Source organism: Gopherus evgoodei, chromosome 17, assembly GCF_007399415.2.
Source record: "Gopherus evgoodei ecotype Sinaloan lineage chromosome 17, rGopEvg1_v1.p, whole genome shotgun sequence".
NCBI lineage: Eukaryota > Metazoa > Chordata > Testudines > Testudinidae > Gopherus > Gopherus evgoodei.
The window spans coordinates 6,753,460-6,771,824 of record NC_044338.1 but is presented as its reverse complement, the minus strand read 5'-3'; the positions used below and the strand labels follow the sequence as shown (position 1 = coordinate 6,771,824).

Below are 18,365 nucleotides of genomic sequence, written 5' to 3'. Positions count from 1 at the left end.
CCTTCCTGGATCCACAGGGAGTCTGTTGAAATCTTCTTAGACAGTAAACTTTTAATGGTAGACTCTTTCTGTGAGTGGACAGCAGTTAGTACATTACCTGTACTGTACTAAAACAGTAATAATAAATAGAAATAAAACCTTTTGGTGGCCTGAAAGTGCATCACTTGTCTAAAAACAGAATGCTTGTGAAACAGGAGTCAAACCATGAAATCCCCGTATTCCATACACAGTAATTCCCAAGTGTCCAAGTTTTTTTACTTTTCTAACTACTGGAAATTTGTCACAACAGCCTGATATCAAAAGAAGTCACTTCTAGTACTCAATACACGGCACAGGATGCCAAAAGGCAATAAAATTTCTTACTACCTACAACCAAAATACTTGCAGGACCTTATATCCTATTCCTTTTATAAAACTAATCAGTGCACTGGAGGCAGGTGAGTTGGTTTAATTTAGTATTCTTTTTCCAGAAGAATGGACAGGCAAACAAAAACTGCATTGAGGGATAGCTGAAAAGGGTAAGGCATGATCCCCACACAACTTACTGTCCCTCTGCAGTCTGTGGAACTTTTAAATCTTATTCCATTTCAAAGATATACAGATAAACGAGAGAGAGAGAGAGAGAGAGAGAGTGTGTGTCTCTAAGTATATTATGTAGCTCTAGCAAAAAACGTAATTAAGGCTGAAATTAAGGCTTAAATAAGGCTGCCATATAATGGTTTCTTTACAAAAAATAAACATAAAACCCCTCAAACTTTATTTTATAGTGAAATGTGTTAGGTTTGGTTAAGAAGTGCAAAGTCTGAGAAGCCAAAAAACCTCCCCTGCCACAACCACAATTAGAGTTTAAACTGATGAACAGAGTTAATGTTACACTTCTCAAAAGGAGATCAGGCCCCCAGTATCCGTTTCTTCTTTAAGTATGAGTTGCACGTATTGGAACCCAAAGAATATTCACACCTTTCCTCCCAAGAAAGAATGCTAAGCATTATGCTCACTTGTTGGTTGAAACGGTGCTGTAATGCACTCTTCAGCATCACAGAAGGGTACTGCATTTTGTTCCATCAGTGGAACTTGCTTAAAAAGGTATGCAATCTGCAAGGTGACTATTCAATTCTACAGGTGTCTATGGGATCAAGGGGAAAAGAACAGACTTTTTGGAGGGCACAATTATAACTAAATTCAAGGCAAATACTATGAATGCAGGAACACTATGTTTATTAGGTCAATAATTCATTTTAGCAATACAATTACAGAATATCACAATGCTGGTTACAAACATACTCAGTATGGTTTGATGGTTACAAATAACGTTGGGCACTGCAGTTAATGTGAAGTAGGATACGAAAGGTTATTGACACAACAAATAGAATGGTGTTCAAAGTCTAGTAATGATCAAGACACGTTCATATAAATTACTGTGGCACTGTAAGTGGGGATTCCGGTTTAAAAGGTGGTCTTCATTTTAGTATTTTGCTTTAAATAGTTCAAGCAACATCTTTTTAGAATGCTATTAAGTTAAAATCCCCTATAGTACAATAAAATATAAAAATAGTACTGAACCTGGTAATAGTCAATAAAACGTAGAGTTCATTCACATCATAAGGTAAGAAATAAATGGTAAAGTTTTAGTTACCTGGCAACATTGCTTCCCATACAGGAATATACATAAAAAGAAAAAGAGTTACACGTATGGTACCTGCGACAATTATTTAGTGATCCAACACTTAACTTGTGCACCACAAACCAAGTTTCTAGATATCTCTCTATATATTTATATAGTATATATTTTTCATCTTAAAATGTACTTTTGAAAAAAAAATGTGCACTTCAACAAATTCACTAAGGCCACTCATGCTATAGATACCTAGGACTGCAATGAAATATTGTTAACAAGACCCTAGAACACGCATCTTGGTATCAGTGAAGGGAAACCTATTTCACTGCCTAAAACACTCCTGAGATTTGGGGACAAAAGCATTACCAGTGAAGTCAAATGCGTATATATAGTCCAGATCGCTGGATAAAATCCCTCCTCCTCCTCCTCCTCACAGCAAGAATCCCCAAAAAGGCCAAGAAATGAAATGTGCAACAGGCCATTTGTGTCATACATGGAAATATCCACAATGAACAGAACATTCAGATTTGCAAACAGCACTCTGCCAGCAACACTTCTCAAAAAAAAAAAAAAAAAAGTTAACAATAAAGTTTCTGCACAGGCAACAGGGTTAGAAACTTTGTTTAGAGACCGATAATAGCAATATCCATCCAACTATCTTTGCTACCATGCTGTAAAGTAAAATCCAGTCAGTTTTAAAATCAAGTAAAGGTTTTGTCAACATATTCAATCATGTTTTAGGCACGATGCATTTTCCTTTTTTTTCCGTAACTCTACCAGTATGTGCGCCTATAAAAAGGTAATTAAATAAAATGTGCATTTTTCTGTACCATAAGCAGCAGCACAATGGCACCGTTAGCAAATGATAGACCACAGCATTTTTAAAATTTAATTTTTAAAGTTATGAAAAGAATGTTATTTTCCTAATAAGTTAGAATTCAACAACAAAAAAAAAAACGTTCAAAATTATTTATCAACAAAACACTTGTGTGCAAAAAAAAAAAAAAAAAAAGGAGATTGAACAATTGGTATCTATACAACAAAGTAGTGAGTGCATGTAAAGACTTCTATGAAGGAGAAAGGCAGACACTTGTTGGTTGTAAGTAACATCACAAAATAAGTGACCAACACTTTGGAGCGCAATAGTTACTAGCTATTTTACTTCAAGTAACAGAGGGATATGTGTTTAAACATCTTATTGTGACTTTTTCCCCCTGCCCAGCTTAAAGTAGCATTTGTTCCTTTCATTCCATAAAAAAATACTCCTCCTGAGGTTGGGAAAAAACATCCATTCTTACAGTTGATGGAGATGGTTTCTGATTCTAAGAACCGAGGAGCAAAGCACTGAGGAAACCCTGACATCACTTTCTTCCCTTTCTTTACAAATTGCAGTGTTTGCACAAAATAGAAGATTACAAATAAAACTGATTCACAAAACCAAAGCCTACAGTCAAACAGATGTTAGAGCTTTAAATTTAGACCCAAAGCTGAGAAATTCGGAGCAAAGACTGAAATTCTGTCCTGGACACTCTTGTGTCAAGGCAGATGATTTAAAAAACAAACACAAAAATGTACTTACCTGTAAATTTAGTTCTTTGGAAGAAGTGTTTCACTGGATTCCCACTGTTGGGTCTCCACTTCAAGCCTGAAATTACGCAGTAACTCCTCAAGATCGTTGACCCTTTGAGGAACTTGCCAGTGCACTTTGCACAGACCAATTGCCAATGCATCGGCCTTGCCTAGTGTTTCATGGTTGGCTGCTTGATGTACAAGTGGCAAAAGTACTCCTGTATTGCAACGCCACACCTACAGCCACAAGAAAATTACATCCGTTCTAAACAGGGCGAGAGAAAAGCATGAACAGACCTCCTTAATTTTAAAGGTGAATGAAGGACAATCTACAGATGTGGTATCTTTTTCGGATGAAGAATTATAGGACAAATCATTTTCTTTGACCATATCTCACACACTAGATTCCCATTTATAGGAGCCTAGAGGCCCAAAAACCGCTCTACTTTTTAAACCAAGTGTCAACAACATGCTGCAACAGGCAGCAGTGGTAAAAGAAAGTCAGGCAATGAGTCTACCCACCATCAAGTTTTGTGTGTCAAAACACAACAGTCCAACAAACTACACAAGAGGTTAAGACTTCTGTAGTAACGTGAAGGGGCAACTCAAAAGAGATCCTGAACAGAAAACTACAGGCGTCAGGAAAGTTTGAGGAACACTAGCTGCGGAATAAGTTCTGCAACAAGGCAGCCTAAGTCAAGATGCCAAGGTACAGCGCTTAGAGCAGGCTGCGTGCTTGTTTTGTAAGCCTCCTGTACTAAGAAGTCTGCGGTTGCCAGCCACAGCTGTTCTACTCTGCAAGTAATATGCTTTGACATTCAGACCTCCTAGGTCATAGCTGTGAGATGCAATCAGATAGTCCATTGGGGCCCAATTCAGCAATGTACCAAAACAGGCAAGTAGTTTTATTAAATTGGGAGTACTCATGGGCTTAAAGTCATGTTTCTCTAGGCCACGTAGCCTGCTGGAAGAAGAAAAAAATTCTGGGTAACTTTTAGGGTTTCAAGTTCACCCTAGATAAAACCCCACGAGCATTACGGAATATAGGAATTGCTTCAACAGCACATGCATCTCCATCTGAGTGATCACATAATGCATCTGTTGCACTGGCTGAAATATAGCCAGCGTGTGCTGGAAAGCAAAAAAAAGTTCTTGGTCAAAAGAATTGAAATGTTTTGTTAGGTGATCGGGGAAAAGATGACATTACTTTACAGAACTGCGTTGTGCCCTCCCAACTTCCCAGTTGCCAACCCCCTCAGGGAAAAAGAGAAGGTGGATACTTTACAACACTAATAAGACACTATCCATGCTCCCTAAGAGTCTATAATCTAAATTTTAGGCTTGATGCAACAAGGGAAGACAAGAGTCCCTGAAGCAAAATTAAGTTAGTCAGGAGAGGAGCAGGAATGATACTGGAACTGTGGCATTTGTTGGAAACTGTTGTTGACAGGTTAGAAAAGAACTGATGATAGAACAATAAAGGAGTCTGAGAAAGTGGCAAAGATGAGTGCACAGGACATCTATCAGTATCTCAGGATAAAAAACAAAACCTTGAGAACTTGGGAGTTCCCTCTTTAGTTACAAACTAGAAGCAGAGACCCAAAATTAGGTATCCAGAGCATATGGAATCTGCAGAGAATGTAAGATTACTTACTAGTTTGAGGCTTCTAGGTACTTCTGCAATACATAGATTACTAGTTTTGTTTTGGACAGAATTTTAAGCTTTTTTTCCCTGATTTTTTGAGGTTTAAAATAAAAGAAAGGATATTATTTTAAATAGTGTTAAAGTGACTATTTAAAAAGTTTAAAAATATGAGAACAAGCTCTCACAACAGTGTATCAATTTAATGCATATTATTTACCTGATAGTCTATAATTATTTCTAAAGTATAAACAAATATTTAGGGATTTAAATATTTATTTAGTTGCAATGTATCTCACAAATGTGTCTGGGGACATTTAAAAAAGTCTAATTTTTATTTGAACAAAAATTACTGTAATCTAATACAGTTTAAGATTACATGTAAAATTATGAAAAGCTGGCTTTTGAGAGACTGCAATAAATCATTAAAAGCTGTTGAAGTCTTAATGCTACTAGTTATTCTACTGGTGTGCATATGCCATCCCTTATTTTGAATGAAAGAAAGAATCACAACTACACTAGCACTAAAGCCACATTTCCAAATTAAGTAACTGATTTTTAAACTTCGTGTTACTCCCCCTCAAAAAATACTTGAAGGCACTAGTTTACAAAACTATTGGCCTGCAACTTTTCAGTTTAAAACCAAAGCCATTATTAAAATGATAGAAGTTCAAAGTAGTGTCTGAAATCACTACCTTCTATTTTTTTGTATTCTGCACTCTTATCTTCTGAAGACAAAAAAAAACTTCGTAACAAATAAAAAAAATTCACTCCAAGTACTGTAGGAACCTTGTTTGCCATGCTTCAACCTGGACTGAATTTTCACAGCCAAATTATAAACCCCTGAAAATAGGGGGGAAAACTGACAGACCCTTAACTATAGAGGCACTGTTTGTGCCACTATAATAAGAATTGAGGTAAAAGCAATGACTTATTTCTAGTTTGCTATGCTACGCTACGTAGATTTTTCAAATTTTGAATATTACCTCAACATTAAAACAAACTTGGTTCAATTAAACAAAACAAAACAACGCAAAACAAAAACTAAGACAAGCCAGTGAGATAGGCATTGTTAAGGGATCTTTACATCTGACTAATGATTTTTAAATTAATATAGAGGAATCAGTTTCTGGTTGTACTATTGTTTAATGTAGAAATGAAGCATCACAAAAAATGACCTGTTGTGCTTTTTTGGCATTTTCCACTGACCCCTGCAAACTGTACAGTAAGTTGTGATCTTCAGAAACATAAAATTGAACTGGATTGTAATACAAAACTATTAGTCGGTATAAACAAGTTACTGCCTCAATGCTTAGAGTAAGCCCATTTAAAAAGGAAAAGAATGGCTGCAGCAAATAGTTAAGCATTTTCTAGTTTTTGCTTATGGCATTGACATTTTAACATCTGTATAAGCTTACTAGTTGAAAACATGCCATTGCAACTGCTAAAGAATGTTCAGTTCCTAGTTTTGTATCTATCACATGAATATATTTTTATATTATCACTGATGGTACAACTAAATGAAATATTTCTACTGTAAAAGTGAATGCAGGGGCAGAAATATTAAATTAAAGCCACTGGTCCAAAGACTCTCTTCTAGACAGGCTGGTCCACTCTTGATTCTCCTGGTCCTTTTATGGAAAATTATTATAGCTCTTGTACTGTACCAAAGGAAATTTGGATTGCTGGTCTACTGGATCTTCTATCACTTACAGATGAACGCTGGTCCAATTCAGATGATTAAAAACAACACATGGCAGTTACTTCCATAACAAACTAGCGTGGTTTACAACACATATATTTCTTTCTGGAGTGGTTCTTTGCCACTTTTCTTCATAAGGCAGCAAACAAAGCTAGGGCATTTCCTCTTTTGTTAATATTTATCATTAGCTCTGCTACAATGCATAAAGTATAAACACCTTCTTCATTTCTTACAATAGAGTATTTATTATTTCTACTTGTTGGAAGAATTTTCTTGCTGAAACCTTCCTTTCATAATAAGAATGCAACTCTTAACTCTTAAACAGTTTTATTTAAGTTTATTTGCAGATTTCCTGCAAAGTAGCTTCTTTTGCAAGAGAAGGGGGAAGGGGATCCTGGTGTTTGGTATTCAAATTCAATAAGCCAAACTAAACATGCCATACACATGCTGATAAGAACTTAACTCATTATTCATCTGTATGGGCACTCTTCAATGGACTAGACCAGTGTTTCAATGCAAATTCCAGCCCCCAGAAAACTACATGGTTTAGATTTCACAGTATGACTTTCCCTTGTAATCTGGGGGAAAAAACTTAATTGGTTAATTAATTGACCAAGTTCTCTAGCTATTCTGTCCATCAATATTCTGAGACATCAGAAAAGACTGAACTACTTCTTCAGTGGATTGAGGGCTGGTGCTTACATCCTCCAGAGCATCTGTAACTGAGAACTGCCGATCCCGCAACCGGTTCCAACTGGCCAAAATATTGTGATATTCAAATACTTTCTCATAATTGCCAATGGAATTGTACAGTTTAATGAGACCTCTGTAATCATATTCTAGTCCACTGTAACCTTCGCCAAAAAGCTTCTTTCCTAAAGAAATCCAAAAGAAAATAAAATTGAAGAACACGAAATTTAACCACATTTAATTCTTCATCTCTCAGGTCATTTTGCTTTTGATAATATGAACTGCATATTCATCATCTTTTTGTTAGGAGTCAAATGTAGTACTTAATAAAAGGAGTGCCATGTGTAAGTTTCCCTGTGACTACACCCCAATGCACTTCAGCCCCTGTACTTTAATACCCTACTAAATTTCAATCACATTTCAACTGTGATCATAACCCAACATGAAAAGAGGGAATCTACAGAGGGGTGTCTCATGCCATTTATTCACCTTGCCTCACCCCAATGAATTATGAGCACTAACTGAACTACCTTAGAAGACTGTGGTAAATCTGACATTATTAACTGAATGTTTCCTTGGGCAAAATTCACTGCAAGTGGCAGATGATCCAGGAAGGGGGATGCAAGTTGCATCATAAAAGGGCTGCTGGACAGATCAGTTTTCCATTTCTTTGAAGCTCTGGCTACAATTCATGCTTCAAATCATGATTAAAATGAACCTCTGGTAACGGTCCAAAAAGTTAAACTCCAAAATAATTAATTGGACTTTCTAAAACAGGCACTTTCCTAAATGTTTCAAGAGTTCATTAGTTTAGAAACTAAAAGTTACTGTTTTGTAGCTACTGGCGACTGGGTTCTCATGGAACACTAACATATAATTTTTGCAGTTCAAGGGTAAGCATCATAGTTGGATTGAATCCACATATACATTAAACAAATGTATGGCATCAACCTTCCTTTATTCATTTATACTTTTATTAACAAAGACCATTGTTTTAACTCTATCATCACTGTTCAGTACAGTAATTTGTTCTAAAAATTACACACCGATTGCTATTGATCTCAGATAAAGCTTTTCTGCATTTTCATATTGATTCATGTCATAGTTATAGAGAGAAGCTAGGTGTCCCACTGATAGGGCGACTTCATAATCTTCTTGACCAAGAAGCTGCTCCTTAATCTGAATTGCTTTGATGTGCATTTCTTCTGCTTCCTGAAAGATCCAAAACCACATAAATAAGCCAGGACAGACATTACACCCTCCCACAAAAACAAAAGACAAAGATTCCAATACATCACACATAAAAAGAAGTGGTGTAATTGACAGCTAATCTAGAGGATGCCATAACACTGATTCTACAAAAGGCTTGAAATGCAGTGGAGTCTGCAAAGGACTGGTAATCAGGATCTCTAGGCTCTGACACTGCCTTGCTGTGTAAGAAAGTAGTTTTTGTTAATATCTGTACAATCCTTTGGAGTGGTGAAGTGCTAAGTATTAGGAAATTTTTTCCATCTCAGAAGAGAGCACCCATGGGTACAGTCAGGTTTAAACAACCAGAAGAGCATTAAAAAATGGTAATACTCATCTATTACGATGGAATTGCTAAGTTGTGCTACCTTTAGAGCTACTTCTGCAATAGCTACTTTGATTTTTAATTGGGAAATTTAACAGCCATCTGGTCTTACCTTAAATTTTCTCATTGACTGATAAAGTCTGCCCAGATTGCCATAGTGTTTTGCTGTCTGTACATTGAATTCCCCAAAGGCTTTTTTAGCTAACTGGAGTGAAGATAGGTGCAAATCGTGAGCTTCTTGAAGTAACCTCTGCTCAGTTTCCTTATTGTGACAGTCAATAGCAATCTCCTCCAGGATAAGTGCTGAATACGGAAGAGAAAAAAAATCATGCTAATGTGTTCTAGATATACAGAGATATCAGCAATAGAAAGACAAATCCCATAAGGTTATATTCACAAACCACCACCACATACAACTGAAGAGACTTTCAGTCAGACTTTGTGTTCCCTGTTAATTGTTTCCTATTAAGATATAGGTTGGATTTTGTATCTGTTAGCTTTTCAAGTCCACATGAAACTCATCTGAGGATTTATATTTTCAGTAATTTTTACAAGGGCTTAGTCATACTTTACAAATATATCTTTGTGCTATAGACAGCATCTGAAATAGGTTTTAGCCTTCCCTGTCAAAACTAATACTTCAAAGCAAGCTGTGTGGGAAGAAAAAAGTAGTTTAGGCATTATAAGGAATACTGTATACACAGACTCTTGTTTCCAGCAGTTCTTCAGTTATGGAAGCCCCAGCAAATTAAGACTTCATAGAGTTTTGGCCCATATCATTAAGCCAGTTCACACGCAGTAATGAATATTTGTACGTGTCAGAAAGGACAGAAGAACTGGAATGGAGAGAGGAAGGCAATAGCTACAGGAAAGTATTACTAGAACTTATACCACTATAGAACTAGTTGGTTTCTTTTATTACCTAGAGATGTGCAATGCAACTTTCAGATAATGTTCTCGATCCCTTCAAAGGCTGTAGGTCAGGCTAACCTGTCCCTCAAGCCTCAGGCACAGCTTTCTACTAAGCCAGAGGTGGGCAACCTACCGCCCACAGGCCACATCCGGCCTGCAGGACCCTCCTGCCCGGCCCCTGAGCTCCTGCCCCTCCCCTGCTGTTCCTCCTCCCCCGTAGCTTCAGCTCGCTCCGCTGCCGAGCAAAGCTCTGGGCGACGGTGATGTGAGCTCCTGGGGCAGTGCAACTACAAAGCCTCAGCCTGCCCCAGTGCTATGAGCTGCATGGTAGCGTGGCTGGCTCCAGCTAGGCGATGCGGCTGCAATGCTGCCAGCCACCGGTGCTCCAGGCAGTGCGGTAAGGTGGCAGGGAGCAGAGGGGCTTAGACAGAGGGAAGGGGAATTTGCGGTGGTGATAGGGGGTGTGGACAGAGATTAGAGTGGTCAAAGGGTGGGGAACAGAGGGGTTGAAAGGGGACAGGGATCCCCAGGGGGCAGTCAAGCATGAGGGGGGGGTTGGAGGGGGTGGCGTAGGGCAGTCAGGGGACAGGGAGAAGGGGCGGTTAGATGGGGCAGGGTCCCTGGGGAGCTGTCAGGAATGAGAGGTGGGGTTGGATGGGGCGGCTGGGGGCTCAGACTCATAGACTCTAGGACTGGAAGGGACCTCGAGAGGTCATCGAGTCCAGTCCCCTGCCCTCATGGCAGGACCAAATACTGTCTAGACCATCCCTAATAGACATTTATCTAACCTACTCTTAAATATCTCCAGAGATGGAGATTCCACAACCTCCCTAGGCAATTTATTCCAGTGTTTAACTACCCTGACAGTTAGGAACTTTTTCCTAATGTCCAACCTAAATCTCCCTTGCTGCAGTTTAAGCCCATTGCTTCTTGTTCTGTCATTGGAGGCTAAGGTGAACAAGTTTTCTCCCTCCTCCTGATGACACCCTTTTAGATACCTGAAAACTGCTATCAGGTCCCCTCGCAGTCTTCTCTTTTCCAAACTAAACAAACCCAATTCCTTCAGCCTTCCTTCATAGGTCATGTTCTCAAGACCTTTAATCATTCTTGTTGCTCTTCTCTGGACCCTCTCCAATTTCTCCACATCTTTCTTGAAATGCGGTGCCCAGAACTGGACACAATACTCCAGCTGAGGCCTAACCAGCGCAGAGTAAAGCGGAAGAATGACTTCTTGTGTCTTGTTTACAACACACCTGTTAATGCATTCCAGAATCACGTTTGCTTTTTTTGCAACAGTATCACACTGTTGACTCATATTAAGCTTGTGGTCTACTATGACCCCTAGATCTCTTTCTGCCATACTCCTTCCTAGACAGTCTCTTCCCATTCTGTATGTGTGAAACTGATTGTTCCTTCCTAGGTGGAGCACTTTGCATTTATCTTTATTGAACTTCATCCTGTTTATCTCAGACCATTTCTCCAATTTGTCCAGATCATTTTGAATTTTGACTCTGTCCTCCAAAGCAGTTGCAATCCCTCCCAGTTTGGTATCGTCCGCAAACTTAATAAGCGTACTTTCTATGCCAACATCTAAATCGTTGATGAAGATATTGAACAGAACCGGTCCCATAATAGACCCCTGTGGAACCCCACTTGTTATACCTTTCCAGCAGGATTGGGAGCCATTAACAACTACTCTCTGAGTACGGTTATCCAGCCAGTTATGCACCCACCTTATAGTAGCCCCATCTAAATTGTACTTTCCTAGTTTATCTATAAGAATATCATGCGAGACTGTATCAAATGCCTTACTAAAGTCTAGGTATATCACATCCACCGCTTCTCCCTTATCCACAAGGCTCGTTATCCTATCAAAGAACGCTATCAGATTAGTTTGACACGATTTGTTCTTTACAAATCCATGCTGGCTATTCCCTATCACCTTACCACCTTCCAAGTGTTTGCAGATGATTTCTTTGATTACCTGCTCCATTATCTTCCCTGGCACAGAAGTTAAACTAACTGGTCTGTAGTTTCCTGGGTTGTTTTTATTTCCCTTTTTATAGATGGGCACTATATTTGCCCCCTTCCAGTCTTCTGGAATCTCCCCCATCTCCCATGATTTCCAAAAGATAATAGCTAGAGGCTCAGATACCTCTTCTATTAACTCCTTGAGTATTCTAGGATGCATTTCATCAGGCCCTGGTGACTTGCAGGTATCTAACTTTTCTAAGTGATTTTTATATAGACAGCATCTGAAATAGGTTTTAGCCTTCCCTGTCAAAACTAATACTTCAAAGCAAGCTGTGTGGGAAGAAAAATGTAGTTTAGGCATTATAAGGAATACTGTATACACAGACTCTTGTTTCCAGCAGTTCCGGCAGTCAGGGGTAGGGGTTCCGGGGGCTGTCAGGAAGGAGGAGGAGGGGTTGGATGGGGCGGCTGGGGGCAATCAGGGGTAGGGGTTCCGGGGGCTGTCAGGAAGGAGGAGGAGGGGTTGGATTGGGAAGGGGCCCTGGGGTGCAGTCAGGAAGGAGGGCAGTTTGGATGGAGTGTTGGGGGGCAGCCGGGGGCAGGGGTCAGTCAGGGGACAGGGTTCCCGAGAGGGCAGTCAGGAATGGGGCGGGTTGGATGGGGTGCCAGGGGGCAGTCAGGGGTGGGGATTCCGGGGGATGTCAGGGGCAGGGAATGGGAAGGTTGGATGGGGCAGGAGTCCCGGAGCAGCTGTCACAGGGCAAGAAGCAGGAGGGGGGTCGGGCCATGCCTGGCTGTTTGGGAAGGCACAGCCTCCGCTAACTGGCCCTCCATACAATTTTGGAAACCCGATGTGGCCCTTGGGCCAAAAAGTTTGCCCGCCCCTGTACTAAGCCCATCAGTGCCATTACCAGGTCAGACAGAAAGGGATACTAGACAAAAGCAAGAGGCATTTTCTCCCCTATCCCTAGGATTGTAAGGGATTTATCTGCAGTGCTTCCCATCCAGGAACTGAAGACCGGTTTTTTTTGGTTTAAAAAGAAAGCACATATGAGAGAGAAGTACCCCATCCAATAAGACAGTATATTTTCAGGTTCAAATTTCATATATTTGCTAGGAAAAACACCAACAGCCTCTCACATTGTGCATATATTCTAAGCTCCTCTTGGACTCCTGACATTCATCTTTTCGATTTTCACTCTTACATCCCTACCTCCCAGACTGTGCTTCACTTCCTAAGACAGAGAACCTCCTGTGGATACCTCCATTCTAACCTCTCATGCCTTCCCTTCAGCAACTACAGGGGTTGGTTACACTGACTAATAAGATGACAGTATGAAGGAGAAGTATTAATTAATTTTAATGCTATTGTCACAACAGTAGGTTACATCTTCCATATTACTGATGAAGTTTATTTGGTCTCTCTGACTGTAAGATGTAACATTTATTAGTACAGAATCTTTTCTCATCATTTGAAGTTGCCACTGCTCTAAATTTTTCCAGATTGCTTCACAGTTTGGTTCTGGTCTTCCTATATATTTGCTGCCATCTGCAAATTTGATCACAGTTGCATTTACAACAAAAACTATCTGGGAAAATAATGAAACAGCTGTGCAAAATGCAGAGAAGTACTTTCTTTTTTGCTTGAGTTAGTCAAAAGAAGCCTTCAGACATCAAATGAGAGCTTTGAACCGGGCTGCATCTAGTAAGAACCATCACTGCTTGAAGACTGACAGTCACCATGTGACAAAAATCTGCTCCAGAGACCAATTGAAGTACTTAGTACACCATCAGTGGTATGCATACCACACGTTGAGAACCACTGCCCTAAAACTAAATACTTGTTTCTAAAAAGAAAGATGAAACACTGCTAAGGAGGGGGAGGACAAGGCCTCCACAACACTGTCAGGCCAGACAGAGAGACATATCAAACCTCTATACAACCTGGCTAACCCACCCTTTAAATCCACATAGAATTTGGCATTGAATTGATGTAGAATTCTAGGGAAGCTATGAGTGTATAAAACAATGGTGAAAATACAAGAAAAATTACCTGCATCTTTACTTTCTAGGAAAGGCTCTTTAAGATACAGTTTTTATTGCCAGACCAATTAATAGAACTGTTACTTAGTAGTGGGTGCAGAGGGGGGGGAGGAATATCAGTGTTACACTACCTCTATAGGACAACAGAAATAAAATGCAACTCAATACCCGACGTCCACCTATAAGGCATTAAATTAACAATGCTCCAGTACTGTAACTAAATGGGCTACCTTTAACTCTCTTGGAAGAGGCCAAGAGAAGGTGATCTTCAGGAAGAATGTGAGTGATAATGCCAATAGCACGTTCTGCATGGAATCTGAAACAAGTTCAAATACATACATTTTTAAATTAAATTTTCTTATTCTCTAAAGTTTATTGGTCAAATCATCACCAAATAAAAAGGGATCTATAAAGTACGTAGACCCAATTTATACGTTATAAGCATTAGAGCTATTTAATTGGTTTCAAGAAGCCCATTTGCAAACTATTTATGAAGTACATTTCTTCCCATTTACTGCACTAAATTAGGGACCAACATTTTCTCACTGCTTAAAACAACCACAGTACTCACAGTGCATTGTCAAATTTTCCAGAACTATACTGGTGAACATAAGAAGAATAAGCCAAGTCTTCATGAGCTGTAGCTACATGGATGTTTTTACCTCCAAACACTGACTGTCGGATATCAAGAGCTGTCTGAAAGAGTCATAAGAAAAGCCCCTTATATTCTGAACATTTCTTGAATTACTATCATGTTTCTAAATCTAAAGAAATACTAGCTCTATACAGAAAATGCCTGTTGAGATGCCATTCTTACTGTGGTTCAGAAATTCGTAACTCAGGTGGGAATTCAATTTGTGTCTCTAAAACTAAGGATACCTGAAAAACTAAATGCAAAATGCTTATCTGAAAGTATAATTCAAGCTTCCAAGACAGGACAATTATATAAAGCTCTTTGCAAACAGACACCCTAACAAGTTTACTCTCTCTCCTTTTGTTAGGGTAACATAGTAAAATGCACCTGCCACATTAGTCAGTTTGTTTATTTTTTAAGGAAAAAAATAAATGACTTTCTAGAAATTAACAAGTATTTCTACAACAGAAAAACTTCAACATACTCTACTTCAAGAACACTTTGCTAGCTTGTTTTAAATTATTGGGTTTAGTTTTTCCACCAGATTATGCTAAACTGAAATAAATCACTCAAACCAAAATGTGTGCAAATGTACGCTAATTTACCTTTTAATATAGACATGAGCTAAGAAAGTTTGTTACTTGATTTACTTGAGAAGCAAATAAGTGACCAATACCAAAAAATGCTATATTTAAATATGATCATACCTATTTGACTAGTGACTTCTAGTTCAAAATATTAGCAAGCCAGAAAAAAAAAAAGAGTGCATGCATCTGTATACATAGTCCTACTGCAAAAAGCAAACACTTCAGAATTAAAAAAAAAACCCAAAAACTATAGTACTATACCAAATATTTCTGAAGTATTTAAAAAAAAAACCAAAAAAACCTAGATTCTCAGTTAGCCCAGACAGCTGTTACATGAGCTCAAATGGAAATACTTGAATTACTATCAACATTAAAAAGGAAACAAAGACACAGGACACTGCAACTTACCTGATAGATTGCAACAGACTGGCATATATTATCTACGTTGAGCAAGTAAAATCCATAGTCTAATAGAGTGTCTGAATATTTTGGGTGTTTGGCTCCAAAATGCTCCCTGGAAAGACAAAAATGTTAACAAGTGGCAGTAATGGAGGATAGTTGGAGATGGTATTTTCAGTAGTGTTACTTACCGCGCTAGATATACTGCATGTTTTATTAACTGTTCAGCTTTCTTAAATTCACGTTTTACAACACAAGCCTAAAAAATAAAACAACAACGGGAAATAAAGTTTACATGAGACTGTATTTTCAAAGCATGTCTGTTCTAGATATTAACTTATTCACCTACTAGTACCTTCAGTTTCAAAATATTCACCATGATTAAGGCTAAGGTTTTGTCACGGATATTTTGAGTAAAAGTCATGGACAGGTCATGGGAAAAAAAAGAAAAATTCACGGAAGCCGTGACCTGCCCCTAACTTTTATTAAAAATATCCCTGACAAAATGGGCATCTGCGGATCCCCACACTACTTCAAGTGGGGCAGCTGCAAAGACTAGGGGCTGCCCGCAAGAGGCTAGGAGCTCAGGGGTTCCTCTACAGCAGCCTGGAGCTGCCCGCCACCCCTGGCAGCTGGGAGCTGGAGGGTTCCCCCACCGCTGCCAGTGGTGGGGAGTTTTGGGGGCCGCCAGAGGTGGTGGAAGTACCCCACAGCTTCCTGCCCCAGCAGGCGGCAGAGGACCCTGCAGCTCTCGACCACCTCAGGCTGAAGTCACGGATTCCATGACTTCCGTGACTAAGTTACAGCCGTAACCATGATTACTAAAGAATTTTGAAGTTAATCCAAGAACATCTCCCCAGATGCTATTTGCAATTATTTACAGGTAAACAAAAAGAGGAATAAGAGAAAATGGACACAGGAGGATCCTGTGCCCCCAACTTCTGAGTGGCAGAACAGCAACTGAGTGGCCAGGCAGTCTGTGTCGACACATATGCCCGCAATCTGTAGCACAAGAAGGCATCGCGTGCAGGTGCAGAACAATGGACACTGCTACTGAAGAACTTCTGGTCCAAGACACACAATGCACACAGTGAATACCCTCGGGAATCAGCACTTGAAACAGAAAAAACTGTTGCATTTCACCTACTCATGATAAGATAGGGGAGCAAGCTAACTCTCTACATTGCCCACTCACTGCATGGCATGCTGCGGTGCAGATCTAAGCGCTTGACTGTGGTGTGCACTAAGTATCCATGTGGCCCTTGATGATGTGCACTGCTGACTAGGTAACTTTTAATGCACCTCAGGATTATATAATTACACACCAACAGGCCACACAGTAAACGTATACACAGACCTGCCTGTAGATAATATTGTTCCTTAAATCAGCTATAACTCAGTTTTTCACAGCAGGATGGTTAAAGTGTATAATTTTAAATGATGTGCCAAGTCTTCGCTCATCCAAAATTCAAGTAGTTGGTTTTAGGCACTAAACAGAGGTTGGCAAAGTCATTGGGCAAACAAGATAACATGCCATTGAACTGGAACAGGTTATGCAAGTGTTCTATATACTTTAAAATATGTTAATTTAATATAAGCTTGCCTTGATAGATCTCATTTGTAACTATGCTACTAATCTGAATGTTAAATTCACCTTTGAAGCTTGCCTTAAGACATCCACCACTACTTTTACTGGCAAGCCAACTTTGATCTCCTTCATAGCTTCTATACACCACTTGTAAGCCTGCGGAATAAAAAGATATCAACATAATAAACTTTGAACTCAACTATGCTGAAACATGAAGGAAATATAAACTTGACCCTCATAATAAAAAAGACTGACTTTTTATAGCACCTTTTGATTTAGGAATTAAATTGCTTTAAAGCTATTACTTAAGCCTGAATTCCGGAATATTTCTCGTTTTACAGCCAGGAAAAAAAAGAGAGGGATTAAATGACTTCCTTGAATTCATATAAAGAGTCAGCTACAGAGTCAGGAACAGGACTCAGAACCCCTTGGAGACTGTAGTCCTGTACACTGTATCATGGCCCTGTACTGTTCTCTAAACAGACATTCTTTTGGCAGGAAAAGGAGCAAACATATACATGTTTGGTTCTACTTAGAAAGCCCAACTACAAACGTTTACTTAATTATACTTGGATAAGTCAGAGATTAATTTTTTCAAGTGTTTTCTAACATTTGAATTTGAAAAATCTTAGGCAAACCTAATTTAATTTCTAACTTTCCAGATGTTATTCTGCAGTAACATTACAAAGCATTATCTTATTCAGGCAAGAGGAAAATGGTAATTTTTTATTGTTACATTATGTTTACCAATGCACATAATATTAGGACTTTCTGGTCAGGTTTAAAATATTTGGGAACTGAAAGCAAGCATAGTTTAATACAGTTTTTCTGAAATCAGATTCACAAAAAATACTCAGCTTGCTCTGCTATTCTCATCCATAAACTCACAGCAATTTTTTGCAATATACAGTAGAACCACAGAGTTATGAACACCTTGGGATTGGACGTTGTTAGTAACTCTAACATGTTCGTAACTCTGAACAAAACATTATGGTTATTTTTTCAAAAGTTCACAACTGAACACTGACTTAATACAGCTTTAAAACTTTACTATGCAGAAGAAAAATGCTGCTTTTCCTTTATTTTTTTAAATAGTTTACATTTAACAGTACTGTACTGTATTGGCTTTTTTGTCTCTGCTGCTGCCCCACTGCATACTTCTGGTTCCAAATGAGGTGTGTGGTTGACTGGTCAGTTCATAACTCTGGTGTTCATAACTGAGTTTCTACTGTAGTTATCAGTGTAATTATTGTGAAATATGTAGCACAAGAAATTACAGGCAAATATGCATTTGGCTATAGGATACCAGATACACACAAATACTAGAATAGCTTTTAAGAGCATGAGGAAGAGGAAAAAAACAATTTAAAATGTCCTCAAATATAAATATATATTTTGGGAGTTTCTTCATTATGTTTATGTATTTCTTAAAAC

General features: G+C 38.9%; 1 protein-coding gene across 2 annotated transcripts in view; it reads right to left on the bottom strand.

The window, feature by feature from the left end:
• Positions 1-1,195: 1,195 nt before the first annotated feature.
• APPBP2 (amyloid beta precursor protein binding protein 2) overlaps positions 1,196-18,365 on the bottom strand; it is a 43,328-nt gene continuing 26,158 nt past the window's right edge. Inside the window, exons 6-14 of one of the 2 annotated variants that reach the window (XM_030537080.1) lie at positions 16,998-17,087; positions 15,535-15,602; positions 15,353-15,458; positions 14,295-14,419; positions 13,954-14,039; positions 8,907-9,097; positions 8,268-8,433; positions 7,234-7,406; positions 1,196-3,424 (exon numbers count right to left, since the gene is read on the bottom strand). In XM_030537080.1, coding sequence (XP_030392940.1) covers positions 3,206-3,424; positions 7,234-7,406; positions 8,268-8,433; positions 8,907-9,097; positions 13,954-14,039; positions 14,295-14,419; positions 15,353-15,458; positions 15,535-15,602; positions 16,998-17,087 — 1,224 coding nt within the window. In that variant the 3' untranslated portion in view covers positions 1,196-3,205. Of the gene's footprint in view, positions 3,425-6,841; positions 7,407-8,267; positions 8,434-8,906; positions 9,098-13,953; positions 14,040-14,294; positions 14,420-15,352; positions 15,459-15,534; positions 15,603-16,997; positions 17,088-18,365 lie in introns of those variants that run through there. The other variant, XM_030537081.1, reaches the window with a different exon arrangement.